General features: G+C 36.6%; 1 protein-coding gene across 2 annotated transcripts in view; it reads right to left on the minus strand.

The window, feature by feature from the left end:
* Positions 1 to 18,638, minus strand: part of KIF16B (kinesin family member 16B) — a 140,697-nt gene that overhangs the window by 95,137 nt on the left and 26,922 nt on the right. For both annotated transcript variants that reach the window (XM_063152551.1, XM_063152550.1), the window contains exons 5-12: positions 18,042 to 18,139; positions 17,427 to 17,536; positions 16,674 to 16,816; positions 15,909 to 16,077; positions 15,630 to 15,761; positions 11,445 to 11,620; positions 9,559 to 9,624; positions 7,159 to 7,218 (exon numbers count right to left, since the gene is read on the minus strand). In XM_063152551.1, the coding sequence (XP_063008621.1) occupies positions 7,159 to 7,218; positions 9,559 to 9,624; positions 11,445 to 11,620; positions 15,630 to 15,761; positions 15,909 to 16,077; positions 16,674 to 16,816; positions 17,427 to 17,536; positions 18,042 to 18,139 (954 nt within the window). The remainder of the gene's footprint in view (positions 1 to 7,158; positions 7,219 to 9,558; positions 9,625 to 11,444; positions 11,621 to 15,629; positions 15,762 to 15,908; positions 16,078 to 16,673; positions 16,817 to 17,426; positions 17,537 to 18,041; positions 18,140 to 18,638) is intronic.

Genomic DNA, 18,638 nt, shown 5'->3' on the forward strand with positions numbered 1-18,638 from the left:
TATTAAATTTTCATGTACTGAAACTCAGTTATAAATCTACAGAAGTGATTAATCAAGAGAAAAATGTTAAAAGAAGCAGTTATAAATAGAAGCTGCATATCATTGCCACTGGTGTTTCCAGTGCAATATCCAGTGAAGCAATTAGCAGAAGTGGCCTGGTGAAGACCTTTATGTCCAAAAACCTGTTTGCCTTCTCACCTGTATCACCTGAGAAAATAAAATATCTGCCTCTCTCAGAAACTGATCTTTTACATCTCTAAAATACCAAGGATACAAATTTAAGAAAATAAATATGTTTTAAAGGCTTTAGCTAAATTTCTCAAACACTCTAGACATACTGTCAGTTGAAAAAGAGGGTTGAAAAATGCACTGAAAAGTAAGTGCAATAAATCTTAATGTACAAAATCACTTTGCAGTGCATTACAACTGTGGATTGTTGTTTAGAAGTGTTTTTGTCAGAACAGTTACTCAGGTTCCTCAAGACTTGCTCCTAAAGCAATGTTTTGGCATTCTCATAAACTTATTTTAGTGGATGCAAACAGCAATGAAATTCAAGATATTGCAAATAATTTTCCCTTAAAATATCTGAATTAAATCCAAATTAAGCATGCAGAAGAATTTGATTATTGTATCTGCAGTGACATCTAGTGCAAGAAATCAAAACCACAGTTAAACAGGCTTTAGAGAAAAGATGCTATTTTCATTTATTGAGTGATTACTGACCAAGATAAACAAGAATAATTAACATCATCATTCTTAAAACTTTCATAATATCTTTTCCTCTGCACATCACTCACAAGCCAGGTGAACGCAAATCTATGAAACATAATATGTTAATAAGAGGCTACTTAATGTGAATGTGCATTTTTCTTTTCCATACAAATCCAGTTTGATAATGAACATATATTACATAATTGCTGGAGGACAATTGTTGAGAAAGTCAATATCCCTAGGAACAGAGTTGCTACTCTATTTATTCTATGAACTTTTCTAACTGAAAACAAAGCAGCAACATCTGACTTAAATTCTTTCTGCCAGCTTCACAGCTGTGCAATCCTGTGTTAATTTTACAGAGATTTTTAAAAATTCTCTAAAAAATTCAAGCAGATGACATAGCTTTTAGAAAGGAAACAAAATCGGGAAGCATGCAGTAAGACTTTTCTAATACAAACAGATGATAAGTTATAAAATATCAAATAAGGTTTGTTCAAGCCGAAGTACAGATGTAATTCTCCCTTTAGAAATAGACCAATATGCTTCAAACACTGCCAACAACAGAGATTATAACCTAAATGCAACACCAATATGCCTAACTAACAACAAGTTCACAAAAATTATTCACTTACCGAAACAGAAAAAACCCTAGAAACGATTCCTGCCAAGCATACAAATAAACACACCTGCCAAAGCTGCAAATGGTTTAAATGCAGCATCATGTAAACATTATTTTATCTACAGATGCACACCAGGCCTGTAACACCATTTTTTTTATTTGACCTGTAAACAGAACCTGTTCTCCACATACATTTGAGGAGAGGTCTTTAAAACTCACATGCACTTCTAAAGGGCAGGATTAAAGCCTATTTACTTTTTAGAAGTCCAAGAGTTTGTTCTTCAGAAGCCCAAGAGCTTCTACAACTCCTCTACCCTGCTGCCATCAAAAGTGGAAGTAGACAGGAGAATCTGAAAGCAGAAGGTGCTAATTGACAGCACTTCTCACCTGAGAACTGAGCTTGGTAAAGCAAGGATATGAAAGATGGGAGAAAACAAATGCTCATCAAAGGGCAACACACTGGGGTAGAACACAACACAGATGAGAAGAGAGCAGACAAGTGGGTCACAGTTAATAGGGAGTAACAACAAGGCACAAAACAGCAAAATGGTGATGTATGCCCAGCGTTTCAGGCAGAACAACTGAGACAACAGTGTTTTAATACCACTCAGCAAATGGGGTTTAAAGATTATCTGGCTATGAAAACAAGTGTAGAGAAATGCAACATTTATATAGAACACAACAAACTGCTGTTGACAGAGTTCACTATGGTATGCAAGCCACCATGGAAAGCAAATGGTTACAATAAAATATATTTGCTTGTGTCATACTAATCTACACCTTGTAATGAGCAACACAGCTGCTCTGAGTTTTTGCTCTCCTACTGTCTCTATTGCATACAGTCAAGGTTCCTAAAGAATCTGGGACAAAGAAAGTTTAATCAACTGCCTTTAACCCAAAAGTGGAATAAATATAAGGTATATTCATACACTCAAATATCATCTTATGAGAGTGCAGTTCATACAGAAGCTGCAAGAATCATGCTGAAAAAGCTCAGTGCTAGAAAATCAGAAATTACAGTTTCTAAGTCCTTTCGATTCAAGTATTTAACAAATGCAGCTTTCCCTTGTTTATGTGTATTGTTCAGTTAAAACCTCCATTGATTCGATAATTTATGGGCATGAATCAGTGCATTTCCAACATAGAGCTTTCAAAACCTTCCCACATAACGTTCACTTCCACAGCTGACCAAAATTCACAAATGCTGGATGTGACAATGGACTTCCCAATCCACATGTGAATAAAGAGAGAACTAACAAAGTTTCATGTATGCATTGATGCTTCAAAATAACAAAAAGAAAGATAATTCCCCTTCTTAGATGAGTATGTCCACCAAAATAATTGGTATTAATCTGTATTTATTCATCATGGCAAACCAAGGGTATTTCAGTTTCCCCAAAAAGAGGCATGATATAAACAACCAGTAGATGTTAATGCTTGAAGATAAGCAGTTTACAGACAGTTTTCTTCCTCATGTAGGAACAACCATTGTTAAGACATAAATATGCACTATTAAGCAGCAGTCAACCAAAGAGCATAAAAAAGAAAAATAATAATCAATAAATCATCAATAAACAGTGTTCAATTACATATTTGCACTCCACGTGGTAAAGTACTGCAGCAGAATTATTGATGCAAGTGAGGTGCTGTCACTAAATCAACAGGACAAAGCCAGCTGAAGTAAAGACTAGTTAAACTATTGATCGCAGGAATTAGAGACACATACACACAAAAAAACCCCTTGGCCTTTAATAGACTCTGATGATAGATCCCTCTACATCCTTTGACATCAGCACACAAAGCTAATCACATGGTTAGAATCAAACAACAGGATAAGCAAATAAAAGGGAACTTTAAATCTACTTCAAACTAAAAATAAGTTTAAAAGAGCATTTAAATACCTTTAAACTAGCTACAAATGATATACATTACAAAGGCAACAGCTCAAAGTCATACCAATTTCTACACAAACAGAAAAAGGAAGAGAAATATAATAGAAAATTGGGAAGAAAAATCAGCAGAGAATTCTATAAAGGCGTGCACATTTTAAAAAGATTAATCTAAACGCTGCTAAAGGTTAGAAAAAAAAATTGAAACATGCACAAAGGATGACAAAAAAAAGGTGACACTAAAAAAAAAAAAAGATCTCTAGGAGAATGACAACACAAGCAGTCAAATAAAGCAGCCACATCAAAAGAAGTTTCATACCAATTCATTAAATTACCAATTAAGAGAGAAAAAATCACAAGTTGGCTAGGTTACCCTAACATCTTAGATCCCATGATTGATCTTTAGCAGAACAGTACAAAAAGGACCAAACTAAGGAAAAGAGCAAACAGGATTTCTTCCCTCCCCCTCTTCTTTTTGGGAATGTACATGAAAGAACATTAGAAGAAGGCAAAAAAAAAAATTCACACAAAGATCCAATGAGCTTGAGATGAAAGCTAAATGCTCCAGTTAAGTGCTGAGGTTGCAAGACATCTGAAGACAGAAGCAATGTAAAGCAACACTTCTGTAAATCTGTGCAATCCTTTGGTGACATTTAAAGAAATAACCCAAAGCCTGTGGACTTCAAATACTAACACTTTGGGCTCTGATGCAGTATTTTACACAATGGTGAAGCATCTCCACATATTTATTAAATTTATAAAGCATTCAAATATCCTTGCTGCTATTAAAAACAAGGATGGGTGACAGAGTGTAGTACTAAGCAAGGTTAGAGTGTCAGTTTGTATTACAGTGAGAAGATCAAGGATGAAAACAAACATCACTACTATAAACAATGCTTGGCACTTCAGGCAGATCAACACCAAGAACCTGCCATGCCACACAATAAAGACTCCTTCATATAGTCAGCACAAAATTAAACCCTGATGTATGCAGGGTCCTAAGCCTTGAATACAGAAAATGAGAAGATTTGGGCTTTAGGTGTGAGTTGACAATAATTCAGACTCCAGAGGAAGCCACCACCCACAGTCACCCTCCAAGAGGATTCTCCCAAAAGCACAAAAGAAAAAGAGCACACTATCAGTGCTACAAGCCCCAGCCCAAGATATGCCCAATCTATCATCAACACAATGAAAGACTACACAGGATGTTCACAGCTCACAGTGGCATTCAGCCACTGCACACTACCCCAAATCCAGAACTGACAACATCTGCACATAGGATACTTCAAAATATTCTAAAGATGGAACAACACAACTTCAGGTTAACTACACACAAATGTCAAGGGGGACAAAAGCTACCAACAGAAATAAGGAAGAATGCCGGGATGCACAGGTGAGTTGCACATGTGGTATCGTGCTGACTAGAAAAATTTAATTTTAAGCTGCCAAACACTTTTTATCAAAAACCTGCCTCCACACAGATTTTTCTTTTTCTGGGTGTTTTCTAGCTGGAGAGTATTTTCCATTCTCTATGAATTATTTTTAAGGTAGCATTTAGATGCTGCTGGTCTAATCTTGAACAAGGTTCAAAATAACTGGGAAAGGTAAAAATATTTAAGGAACATTTTCCTTGCAAAACACTGTTTATTTGTCAGGCATCTTTGCCTGATGAAAGCACTGTAATCACTGAATGCCAGGTAACTTTTTCCAGCAATTTTCTGTTGCTCTAGTGCAAGACACCAGCATGCCCTGCGAGTCTCACATGTATTTTACATGGCTTATGCAAAATCCTTTCAATTATTTTGGATTTAAACATTAACAGATTTCCCCAACAGCCTGTGAGCACAAGTCAAAATCATATGAACTTTAATATTTAGAACTTGTGAACTTTAATATTTAGAACTTAGTACAAAAAATCATTATTATATACAATAAAGTAGGGAATCCCATTCGGCTACAAACAAGTGCACTTACATCTTGAAGACATATGTCTACAAGATTTGGAGCAAAAAGTGTTAGAAACTGAAAAGCAAATGGTTTTAAATTCTTCAAGCCTGTTGCAGGTCAGGAGTTGGAAGGCACCGACTATCTCTGGATAGCAAAGCCAGGGTGAGGCAAGGGAAAGGAGGTTTTAAATATAATACAAACCTGAAGTTCTAAGTACCTTAATAATGTCCTGAAAGTTACTGAATTATGGCACAGGGAAACTGGGAGGTGTGACTTCACTGATGTGGACATACAAAGTCTCACTTCTCAGAGCACCAAGACAATCTGGTTTTACAAATTACAACATGCACTGTCTCTGTGTGCAAGGGAGGGACATAAATAACAAAACAAAAACCCCAGTGAACTCGCAGAGAACCCATAACAAAAAACATCACTGCTCTCTGAAATTTAAAATCTGCTTTCCAGTGACTCAGCCTGGCAAACTTCCAAACAGCCCTTTCCCACTCATATGCTGTCAGTGATTTCATGAATCATTAAACAAGAAGTGAATAAAAATATGGATACTTTCAGTGAAATGGTGTAAAATAGAACAGTATCACTAAGAAATCTGTTGCAGATTTTCAGGGTGTTTGGGACAAAGAAAGTTGAATCAACTGCCTTTAACCCAAAAGTGGAGTATAAGGTATATTCATACACTCAAATATCATCCTGTGAGAGTGCAGTTCATACAGAAGCTGCAAGAATCATGCTGAAAAAGCTCAGTGCCAGAAAATCAGAAATTACAGCTTCTGTGTTTAAGTCCTTTAGATTCCATTATTTAACAAATGCAGCTTTCCCTTGTTTATATGTCCTGTTCAGTTAACATCTCCTCTGATTCTGTAATTTATGTGCATCAATCAGTGCATTTCCAACACAGAGCTTCCAAAACTTCCCACATGCAACATAATGTTCACTTCCACAATTGACCAAAACTCACAAATGTTGCATGTGACAATGGACTTCCCATCCACACGTGAATAAAGAGAGAATTAAAGTTTCATGTATGCACAGATGCTTCAAAACAACAAAACAACAAAGATGTAGCCAAAGCATCTCTGATGAATATGCAATTGATGATTCCCAGTTCAGTATGTAGATAAACATTCAACAGTCCATTCTGTCATGCCAACTGCTAAGCAGTCACCAACCCTACTCCATTCTCTCTGCTGTATGTGCTTTACTTTTATTTTTAAGCACAGTGCCATTCAACTCATGTGGAAGTCAGATCAAAGACAGTGGTGGACTTGAAGAAAAAAATTTAAGAAGTCAACAAGTGATACAAGAAAAATCAAGTCTGAGATCAGCAATACAGAGAATTAATAAATTACTTCTAAATGCTTGCTTGAACTGCATTACAAACAAGTTGTGTTCAGCAAATCTGAAAGCTTAAGCTTAATTATCAAAATTTTTATTTAACAGAATAAAACATTTGGCAACAAAAATATTAGTTAATATGTTAAATAACAAATTGTGGGAATTATTCCTCTGTGTATGTGTGCATGCACTCATGTGCTTGTACAAACACATGGAATCATCAAGCAGCCTGTTAAAATATAACCTCAAACTGCCACCTCAATCATGCACCAAGTACCAATAGAAAATCTCACCAGGACAATGGAAAATCCATATCTAAATTGCACTACATCCACTGAGACAGCCAATGTAAGATAAGAAGTGATTATTCTCAGGTCTTGTTGATACCACACAAATACCAAGGATATGAGGGATTCACTTGTCTCTGGCCCAGGGTTTCTGCATTTTTAATTCAATAAAACCATTCCGCAATTTAAAGATTTGTTAGAGAGAAACTGTTTTGCACTGTGAGGTCACTATGGTGAATAACACAAGGAGCTGAACCAAAGAACATGACTTAGAAAAATAACTTTTTTTTTAAGGAAAATACTAAAGCTAGGTCAAATGCCAAGAGGAAAATTTATTTATTTGCCTTACCTTCAGAATATCTTGAGTTTCATTCCACTTGTTAGTCCACTCTTTGGTCAGTTCTTGTACCTATGAAAGAAAACAAATTTTGAAGAAATTCACATCTCTTCCAAAGTTCTTGAAAAATGCATTCTCAAAGAAGTACTAAGTATTTGTGTAATTCTTTGTGAAGTTGAATACTTAAACATTTAGAAGAGCACTGATGCTCCCGCAATACTTGCCATATCTACAATACTTCAAAATTCTTATTTACACTGTAAGATGAAAAGAAAGTCTGGGATAATTACTTCAAATAATTATCTACCTTCAAACAGTTTCATAAAGTGCTTTAATCAGACCAAGTTTACTGCCACAGACTCATCTCCTAGCTACAACAGGACAGCTCCTTTCCCATGGCACAGGCAGGCATGGTAAGGCAAAAATCCCCTCTAGAGGACGGCAAGCAGAGGAAGCGCCAGACCAGCAGGCTTCAGCAGCAAACCAGAGCAAAATTTGCTGCAATTTAGAAACCACCCACTTCACTGTCATCAGCACAATATGGAAGTCAGATCAAAGACAGTGGTGGACTTGAAGAAAAAAAATTTAAGAAACCAAAAAACAATACAAGAAAAATCAAGTTTGAGATCAGCGATACGGAGCAGATGCTTGCAAAGGCTTTACAGGCAGGGAGAGTGCTGGGTATAAAATCATTTAGGTTGGAAAACACCTTCAGATCATCAAGTCAAGCTGTTAACCCAGCACTGCCAAGCCACTGCTGAACACATCCCTCTGAAGTGCCACATTTATGGGTATTTTAAATATCCCTGCAGATGGCGAATCAATCATTTTCCTGGACAGCCTTTTCCAATGTTTAACCACCTTTCCATTAAGGAATTTTTCCTAATATTCAATCTAAACCTCCCCTGAAGCAACCTGAGGCCATTTCCTTTAGTCCTATCACCTTTTATTTTAATGTTCTAAGTGGAACATTAGAACAAAATAAATTTCAAAAGATGAAAGACAAACATGAAGGAATTCTATCACAGCTCTAGTCACCATACCAGAAAAATTTGTATTGCTCAGAAACACTTCATTTTTAATTAAATCTTTTAAATTAAAGTACTCCAAATTATTCTTATATAAGAAAAATAAACTCATTAGAAAGTCACCATATACTTGTCAGGGAATATAAATATGGTGATAAAGTCTTTAAATCTATACAAACAAATTAGTTTTTGCACTCATTCAATTATAAAAAAGCTACAACCACTGCAACATACAAGAATTTTCAGTAATTATGCCTGTTATAATTATCAGGAACAGTAATCACATAACCTTTTAACAAGGCTGACAAAGGTAATAAAATACACTTGATAAACACCACAAACAGCAGGGCCAACACTTCTGAGCACGATGAGCAATGGTTACTGTCAGAACATGAATAACATACTCTAATTAGCCCAGAGTCAGCAATTTACATTACTGAGCTACTCTTAGATAAAAGCTTTTTGTTTGTACTCAAAAACACTAAGGATATAAATAAAACGGGATTCTCAAAGCAAGACATAAATTTTCTAATTCTAACGGCTGAAGCAGTACCAGTGTAAACCTGACCGTTTAAACCACCTAAGGAGCCATTTTTTTCAAGAGGCATCATATCTACATATGATTGGCATCATTTTGGCAGTTTTCAGAATAAATACCTGCTGCCATGTAGTTGAATAATTTCAAATATTTCCCTCTTGCCTCTTCCAAAGTATGACTTTTACTCCTTTTTCTGAACCAATTTGCAACAGCTTTCAAAGCAAGCTAATACACAGGAAAGAATTAACACAGAATGATACAATACAGAATGAAAGCCTGCTCATCAGAGAAATGATAGTACCATTATATCTAGATTCTTCTGGATGCTGTGAGTTATCAAAACTGTCTGGAAATTTTTTTCCAGCCTCTACCTTTGGCTGGAACTATAAATTACTTCAAAGCATAGAAGAGGTGACTATTCTCCCCATAATCTTTTGCTGTTTTTTGTAGACACTGAATATTTTATTACTGTGATTACTTGCTACTTGTTACTGAGATTTAGTGGATTTTCTCTCTCTAGGCTATTTACAAACATACTTTTTTAGTAAGCCAGGCTGGTCAGGGAACAAGTCTTTTCATTTCATTTTCATAAACAGAACTACTATATAAACATAAAAGATGTATTTTGTTCTTAGTTACAATATTATATTAGTAGGATACCAAAATTATTAATTCACACACACATACTTTTTTTTTTTTAAAGAATCAAGGCAAGGCTTCTGGTTGGAAAAAGCTTACTTGCACATAAAAAAAAACTCCTGAAAATTATGAGTATGCCTGCATCCAGACCACCCACCTTTCCTTTTCTTTGATATTTAAAAACTGCTTTATGAAATTTTAACTCACCCTTGCTTCATTCTGTTGAAGCTTTTCCTCCATACTTAAAGCTGTTGGAGAATCCAAGAGTGCAATCTAAAACCATGAAGAGTAAACATCAATTCAAAAAGAAAACAGTCACTATTTCTGGGGGAACCAAATGAAATTGAATTGTTCAACTTTTCTGAGTTCTTAGCATAAACTTCCTTTAACTTTAATATATACCATTTTACCTTGAAATACTGTAAACAGAATAATCAAAATCCTGTCAAAGCAGGTATTTCAAATTGGCTTGAAAGTACTATTTTCACTCACTCATACACATGGCCACACACAGAGAAACCAGACACATTTATAACAGGTAACTCCTAATACAGTTTTCTTTATATTTTAAAAATCATGAAATTTTATTATGCATGAATAGTTGTCCATTTTGCTTTAATATTTTTGTATACTGCTTTATCTTTAATATCTGTATCTTAACATAACTGGCTTTAGAAGAGGAAAATTACTAAAGAACAAAAACACACAGGCAGTATTCATTGTGTGTGACCTTCTACACTGAATCCAGCACCATATTTTGGTAAACAGTATCTTCAGATCTACAGAAGCATTTGCAATACAGTGCTCTGGTGATACAAAGGAAACAGGAAATAAATTATACAGAGATTTATACCACTGTGCATATGTAATACACCACCTGCTGTTTTACCAACCATCACAAATTCAATAAACTTAAGTTCTCTACTGTCTCCCACACAGCCATCTACCACATCCTAGCACTGAACAAGATTTATTTTGCAATAACCACTATTTTACAGCTTGAAACTAGGTTAAAGCATTCAAACTTCAAGGGGGTCCAAGTTACATCTACTTTGCTAACTCTAAATCAAATCATATTTTGAAAATAATTAGTTTTCCCCTCCTAAAGAAGATGAAAAAACCACAAGTAATTCAATCCCATAAAGAGTTTTTTAACTGTTTGTAACAAAGCAGAGCTCTCTGCTCCAATCATCTACAATAGCCATTTCTGCTTCCATCCCCTTTTTCAGCAAATTTTTTATAGCATGAAATCCAGCTGAAGTCCTACTCTTCTACTAACAATGGTCCATGCTGGACTGACATTTCACATTGCACAGACCATCTAAAACAGAATTACATAGTTCTAGAAACAAATCTGAAGTAGTATTTCAGATACTCCCAAACTATAGTCACTCAAGTATGAAACTTAGCAGATCTGAAGGACATTATGCAGAAGAGACAATTGGCCTGAACCAACTGGATGTTCTTTATTGTTACTTTGGTTTCACCACCCTGAGAACACAGGAGAAATTAAAATTAATTAAACCTGTGCAGCAACTGTTCCCAGCAGATCATACTGACCAAGCAAGAAAGAGAATCATGTAAAAGTGAAGCACAGCATTTTTGTTTTCTTTCTGAAAATATTTTTTACATGTTTAGAATGTTATGTGCCTTCTAATGTACTGCACAGCCAAACACAAATAAAATGTATTGTTTAAATCCATTGATTCTCTACATTTTTATATTTATGCATCTTGAATCCTTTAAACCTTCTTTTAAGATACTACACAAAGTACATCAGGACATTCAGGGCAGACCTAGAAGACAGGTTCCTGCTCAGTCTCTTTATACTGCCTGTTCCACAGCACACTACAATCCAGCTCAGATTATATTGTGAGAAACCGAAAAGCTTTGGGAAGACAATTTTTTCCCCCCTTAAGTTAAAAGTTGCAATCTGCTGGCCATACGGAAAATGATTCCATCAGGAAACTAATATTCATTCGTAGCCTCGTCGAGCTTGTTTACTCAAATCAATATAATGAAAGATAATTACATTCTAGAAATAGATGTTATAACTCAAGGAAAATTGCACATCAATTGCAAGTCAAGCTAACCTGATTCCCTTGAGCAAGCAGGGCTTTCAGCCGGGCTATTTCAGCTCTCAGCTCACGGATCAGTTTGACGTTGGGATCCTCATTAATTGTGGGCTTGTTGATGATGTTTTTGGCTCTATTTGCATAGCGAAGTGTACTCAAAGTTTCTCCATAATTGACATCAGCAGGTGAAATAGCTAAGGATGTGAAATCAAAGCAGTTTATCTAGCACCATATGTTGCATTTACTGAAGTTAGTTTAGATTTTAAAAGTCAGATATATTTCTGTCTCTTCATCCACATTAAATTTATCATTTACCAGTATGGATACAATTTGTTCCAACTCTTCACCAATTTCATGTCACTATAACTTTGCATAAGTAAACACTGTATGAGATAAGTGTCTTAGGATAATCAGGTCTAGCAACAAAGTGTTGTTAAAAAGAAATCTTGCTGTCGATCTATTTAACATTTACATTTCCCTGGTAAACATAAGTGTCCTATATGAATACTTCACAGGTTTTCTTGCAATTTTTTACAAAACAGTAAATATTTTTTAAGTATCAGTGTAACCACTGAAAAGACAAGACATTCCAGGTAAAACACAGCAGGGAAATTAAACAGCATTAAAACAAAAAATAATCAGACAGGAGAACCAAAACAAGAGAAGAGCTTCTATAATTTACAAACCTAGCTGTTCTCCTGAGCTGCTGGCATCTGGCAGCACACAGAACTGTCAACTATCTGATGCATCAAGAAAAACCAGTATTATTTTTCAAGCAACCTAACCAGGAAAAACAATGCAATTGAAATGCAAGTGCTAATGCTATCTTTCCCTTAATTTTCTTAACAACATATATGATGTTCCAAATTAAAAAGATATTTAAGGCATCCAAATAGATGTGTGGAAACACAGAAGAAAAAACCATCCAGAAATCTTAATGATCAAACTGAACAAGAGATCCAAAGAATCAGACAATAAGAACACCTGAAAAACTAATTAAGCAACTAAAATAACCTGTGCTTTCTCATTCTCTCAAAACCAATTATTTTTTTTTTGTGGTAGAGACTCTCTGAGCTACAGGAGATGCACTTTGAAACAACCTATAATTCCCCTCCTCACACTCTCCCTTCCCTGTTTTATCTACTGTTTCCTCTCCACTACTCAGTAATTCTTCTGGAAGGATGTCACAATATGTTACAGAAATATGACAAATCATAATCAGACACATTTTTCTACAGCCTTTCCTACAGTTTAAAGTGATCTTCCTGCAATTTTTTGTGCTTACTTATAGAAAAGGCAGGACAAATGTATGTGGGCATCGTGCTGGGCTGTTAGGGAATTCTACCACATTACCAGGAGAGTTACTGCTGAAGAAAAGATGAACCACCAGGGCTCTGCCTAGCAGAAGCATCACTAATAGATGAGGAAGTAGCTGAGAAAGAAGCTGAGTACTGTAATCATTAGTACAGGCACTGAAAGCTCACTGTGTTTCTAAAACTTCTCTTCCCAAGCCCTCTGTCAAAAAAAACCCAAAAACATGGAACTGCAAGAAGAAAGAACTTTCACTTCTTCAAGAAGAAAGTTGCCAGCACAGCTTTACTTAAAGAGCCAGAAATCCAAAGCAGAGTCTGGTCCACAATCATCTACTGGCACTACTATGATTCTCCTGAGGAAAACAAATGCCATAGATTCCAAAAGCATCCCCAAAATCCTACAACAAAGGAACTGCTATCCAGAGAATCTGACTGGTTCTGAAGAACCAGAACCTGATCTGATACATTTTATTCCTTCAATTCTGCTGTCCCACATTCCCAAAAAGGGAGTGCACCAGTTAAGAGCACATTTCACTTGAGCAGGAAAGAGTGAGAGAAATTTCAGAGCTGCTCCTCTCCTCACATGCAGCAGTACCTGGGCAAGGTTGACAAGAGGGCCCACAGGGACCTACTGAGGGTCAATAAGTCCAAGGTGCTGCATCTGGGTCATGGCAATCCCACATAAGAGCACAGACTATGGATAAGAACTCACTGCAAGCAGCCCTGCAGAGAAGAACTATGGGGTTCTTTCTGGTGGGAGAACATGAACCAGCAGCCTGTGCTCAAGGCCCAGAGAGCCTGCCACGTCCTGGGCTGGTGAATGGTTTTAAGCTAAAAATAGAGTGATTTAGATCAGATATTAGGACAAAACTCTTTATCTAGTGTCAGAGCTCAGGACAACCCTCTGGTTGTCCTGGACTGCCAAGATCCCTGCCAGGGGGCTCAGAGACCCTGGCACAGAGCCCAACATGCCCCTGTGGGTTTGATTATGACCCATGGAGCAAACCACCAACCTTAGATGAAGATCTGCAAGCCATGACAGTTTAAGCAGAATGATAGTGAATTTATTACAGGGTGAAAAAATAGATTTTTGGGGTTTTCAGAATGGGGGTTCAGGGGGCAAGATGGAGGAATCTGGGCAAAAGAAGCCTTTCTCCTTCCTCTTCTTGGTGTTGACCTTCTGCTGTGATGGTGGCACTTTTGGATTGGTTTAAGGTAGAAGCTCACTGTCTAACATAGGTGATAGGTATTGGAAAGTAATTGTAAATAGTATACACATAGTTTTTAGTATAAGAAGATAACACCACCCTGGGGGCAGGCAGAGTGCCTCTGACTGTCTTGCTGAGCAAATCTCAGCTGTACAGGAGAAAGAATTTTATAGATAAGGAACAATAAACAACATTGAGACCAAGAATTGAAGAGCTCTGACTCCTTCTTCAAGCACCAGGCTGGGAAAAGAGACTTTCTAACACACCTCGGGGTCACTGTGACCAGCGAGAGACCCCGAGAATCCAAAAGGTGGTGAGACACAGAAACAGGGAAGTACTGAAATACTAAGGCCTGAACAACAGGCCCTGAACCAAAGCTGACATAGAGATGAACCTTCCAACCAAATGTCATGCATATATTTGGTCATTAGCAGAGTATTGTTATATATATGCTCATTTATTGGCAAAACATGTATTCACCCTTACATATGTAGAAACTGGGTAAGGCTACATCTGGCCTAATTAGGGAGGTATTACAACCAAAGACAACTCTCTTGCTTCCTCCTTGAGCCCATATCAGGCTTTGGGAGAAAGCCAACAGGAGAATGAAGCTATAAATTACATCCACTTGTTTGTTTAACAGTGTAAAACCTGGGCCACTGCCATAGCAACGCGGGGGAGCCTCACGGCCTGAGGTGGACTCTCCACAGGAGTTCCCAATTGCCAGGTGTGGCTCTCCAGTCCTTTGCAGTGACAGCTTCCCCCACAGCTGATGTCTCTCAGACTTGGATAGTGCATCTTTACTAGGGTAACCTGGTGATGTATCTTTGTGAATCACTATAGGCATTCTGTCATAATAATGATCAGGTGCTCTTCTTAGTTTATCTTTTTGTAATTCCTAGCTAATTATTATGTACTTTGCTTAGCTTATCCTTCTGTGATTGTTTACAGTTTTACATTATAGTAAATATGGTTCCTTGATTTGGTGTCTGTGTCTCTGACCCTACCCGGGGTGGATGCAGCTCTGAGCACTCCGCTCGAGTGAAAGGTGACCCTGTCCATGGCAGGAGGGATGGAGCTAAACAATCTTTAAGGTCCCTTCCAACTCAAACCATTCCATGATTTCCAACATCCAAAATTCTCACCTCCCCTTAAACATCATCCTGGCTTCACTTTTTTTTTTTGGGAATGGAATTCCTATTCCAATTTGTTGACAAACCTGCAATACACATGGCATAGGCAGGGTTTTAAACTAAGTGATCCTTGCAGACCTTCCTATGGGTAAAAAGGAAATCATGAGAGTTTTCAAGACAACTCATCACATTTAAATTTAGACAAGAAGTTAAAATGTTGTGTGCTTTTAGAAGGTTAGGTAAAAGTGACCATCTTTCCCATAGGATGCCAAAACAGACCAGGTTGCTACTAATGCAACAAAAAAAAATTCAGCTTGGAACAGCAACTGATTCACACACCAGTACAGACCAGATGCACAAAGCTTTAGTTATGTGTGCAGAGTGTAAGTACAAACCAGAATGTTTTTAGAAAGCTCAGAAAGAAAGAAATCACTAAAATGTGTAAACCATGTTGTGCCTTAACAAAACATCTAGAATCTAAGTATTAAATCCACTCCTATTAAGCATGAACTATTCAGAATTCAAAAGGAGTAAATTAAAAACACTTACTGGCAATCATTATAGTTTTGGAGTTTCCTCCTAGGCTATCTTTTAACAGCCAAGTCAACACTGAGTCCCTGTAAGGCACAAATACTTGTTTCTTCTTTGAAAGAGGATTTGTTGCATCCTGAGATAAATCAGCTGTGATGAGAAGATAGAAAAAAAATTAAAATTAGATCTTTTCATTCATTTTTAAAAATGTGATAGGCCATTATTTGTGTAAGTAAACAAAGGTATTTAATGACTAAAAACACCTCAAGACAGACAAGCACAAAACCAGACACTCACCTAAGGCAGAAATTACATTTCCCAGAGTAACTAGAGATTTGTTAATATTCCCTCCTTCCTTTAATCTAACCCCTGTGGCACCAGTGGCATCTGCTCTCTCACTTCCAGCAAGATCTACCAAATGAATCTTGCTAACAGTTTCACAAGGCATTTCAGAATCAAATTTAGCCTAAAAAAAGATAAAATAAAGCAAAGAAAAGTATGTTAAGCTAATAAATACTGCATTTTCACTGAATCAAATTTAGTGGCCTTTTCATGACCTGACTGAATTTAACTCGTTTACAATAAGAGATCTTGAGAAGACAGGTGCATTACAGATGCCAGTGAAAGACATTTGATAATGAATGGTTGCAAAACTCCCATATTATTTCTTTAAATTCTAACATTTGCAACTTTTTAGCCATTTACAGACAAGCTATGACACTGTGATTTGTAACTTACATGATGCAGTGACCATGTGCTGCATTCATTTCATTAGCCTTACAATATTTGTATTATATTTATATATTGCTTTCATGAAGTTAGAGCATGCGCAGGCAAATTTACACTCAATTTCTCCCCCACCTCCAAGTTCTCTTCATCTAGCAGGTCATCCATGGGCTTTCTAAAAAGCCCCCAAAAACAACAACAAAAAGCATTAGAAGTCATTAGAAAAGGAGTTTGCTACATATAAGCAAACAGATCACTATGCTCTAAAGAAAAATAGTGAAACATAACTGCACCTTGGGTTTAAAAAAAACTCTTGAAGGAGTTTAGTTTTGTTACCTGAGTGAAGTTGATTGTGAAAATGGCATGTGACCTGCTACTAACATCATTCATTCCAGTGGCAGCCGTCGTCCTATTTATATTTCCTGCATCCATCAGTTCCTCAACATCAGTATAATTTTGGACTAAATGTTTAGACAAGTCTGAAGAAAAGCAGAGTGTTACAGTATGCTCATATATGCCCTTAATTTTCTTTACAAAAAGATTCAAATTACCCTCACTATTGCAAACTATTGCTGCAATTGTTTACTGTTATACTTGTTCATCACCTAAGGAAAGGAATGAGACTTCATATGAACAGTGGACAACTTACATATTTACAGTAAAAAAAAATACACATTTTTATTATTATGTGGAATAACATGAGCATAATCCCACAAGAGACATGAACCTTCTCTGGTAGAGAACACATTAGGACAATTAGATCCTAATAGGTTTTCATTTCATCTAAATATTTAAGATTCATAAATTACTGTCAGCAAACTATTAAAACCAATTGAGTCTCTTAACATTACTTAAAAATGTGTTATAAATGTACAGATAAAAAAACTCTGTAATAATTTTTGGATTGGGAAAGCAAGTACAGATGCAAAATTAGAAGCTATTCCTTCCATGCTTTTTACCAAAGTAAGACATTGCATCCATCACAATTTATATTTGGAAAGATAAAATGCCCTATACAATTAGACACCACACTTTAGAACATATAAAGGTAATTAAATATGCAGTGTAAAACAATTGAAGTGTTTTTACCCTCAACATATGGCCCTTCTTTTGGATGCTCTCTTATTCGTAAATTATTCGTTTTTGATGACTTCCGTCGGAGAAGATCTCTCACACGTTCATTATAAATCTCCAAATAACTGAAAGAAAAAGAATAGAAAGCCAGTGACTGATTCAAGAACCTTTTATAAAAGGAAAGCCAGACTAACACAAGTATGAAAGCAAAATACTTGGAGAAAGAACATAGACCCAAAGCTGTCTTAAGATAATAATGACTACAAGGTATTGTATCGCAAAGGAAAAGCCCAAAAGGCAAGAAGGAAATGGAAAGAAAGCAGACATGAGCAAGATCAAGATCTCCTAACGTCAGTCTGAAATAAAGGTTAAAAAAAAGGAAGATGCTGTCCAGTAGCAAAGGCCTTTGCACTGTCATATAAATGACACAATATGCTCAGCTCTTGGCTTGAAGGTACAAGTACTGCACAATTCGACTGCAAGTGCCAACAAAAATCAATTATAGGACTGAGGCCAAGCATAAAAAATTATTTTTGAAAAATATGCACTCTTCCCAGGGATAAAGTGAAACAGTGTTTGTAACTGAAACAAGTTTGATAACCTGCAAACCCTTAACATGCCATGACCTACCTGACTTCTGTTCGAAAGGATGCCTCGTTCCGCTTGGTTTTTTCACTTATTTTGCTGAATAATCCTTCACAAATTCGAGGTATCAAACCTGCATCACCCTGCAACAACAACAACTCTTAATTCCAAGCCTATATATGCATGCACAATATACTTTGAAAAACAAAACCCTAGATGACTAGTGGAGAGTTTAAGACTCCAGAAAGGGGGAAAATCAAAACTTTTCAGCAAACATTCTCTTGCCTTTTATTTAACTGCAGTCCCCTTGCCACTTTAACTTCTTTTGTGTGTGGAATGTAAAACTAGCTTAATTTCTTTGCTACTGGAATACATTTTATCCCTCTCAGTTTGAATAATCCCACTTGCTTAAGGCAGAGACTGGCTTCCCAGAGTAAGTCATGAACTGCCTTATCTCACCAGTATCTTTCACTGCTTCTCTCCCATTTCACTGTGCACTTGGCAACAACTGCAGAGAACAGGACAAGAGCCACAGACAAACAGCCATGGGACATTTTCATTCAAACCCCCAATTCCCAGGTCACAGTCTTTGCTGTGTTGAACAGTGCAACAGATCCTCTGAATAAATTAGTACATGATGAC

The sequence above is a fragment of the Melospiza melodia genome, chromosome 3 (genome assembly GCF_035770615.1).
Source record: "Melospiza melodia melodia isolate bMelMel2 chromosome 3, bMelMel2.pri, whole genome shotgun sequence".
Classification (NCBI taxonomy): domain Eukaryota; kingdom Metazoa; phylum Chordata; class Aves; order Passeriformes; family Passerellidae; genus Melospiza; species Melospiza melodia.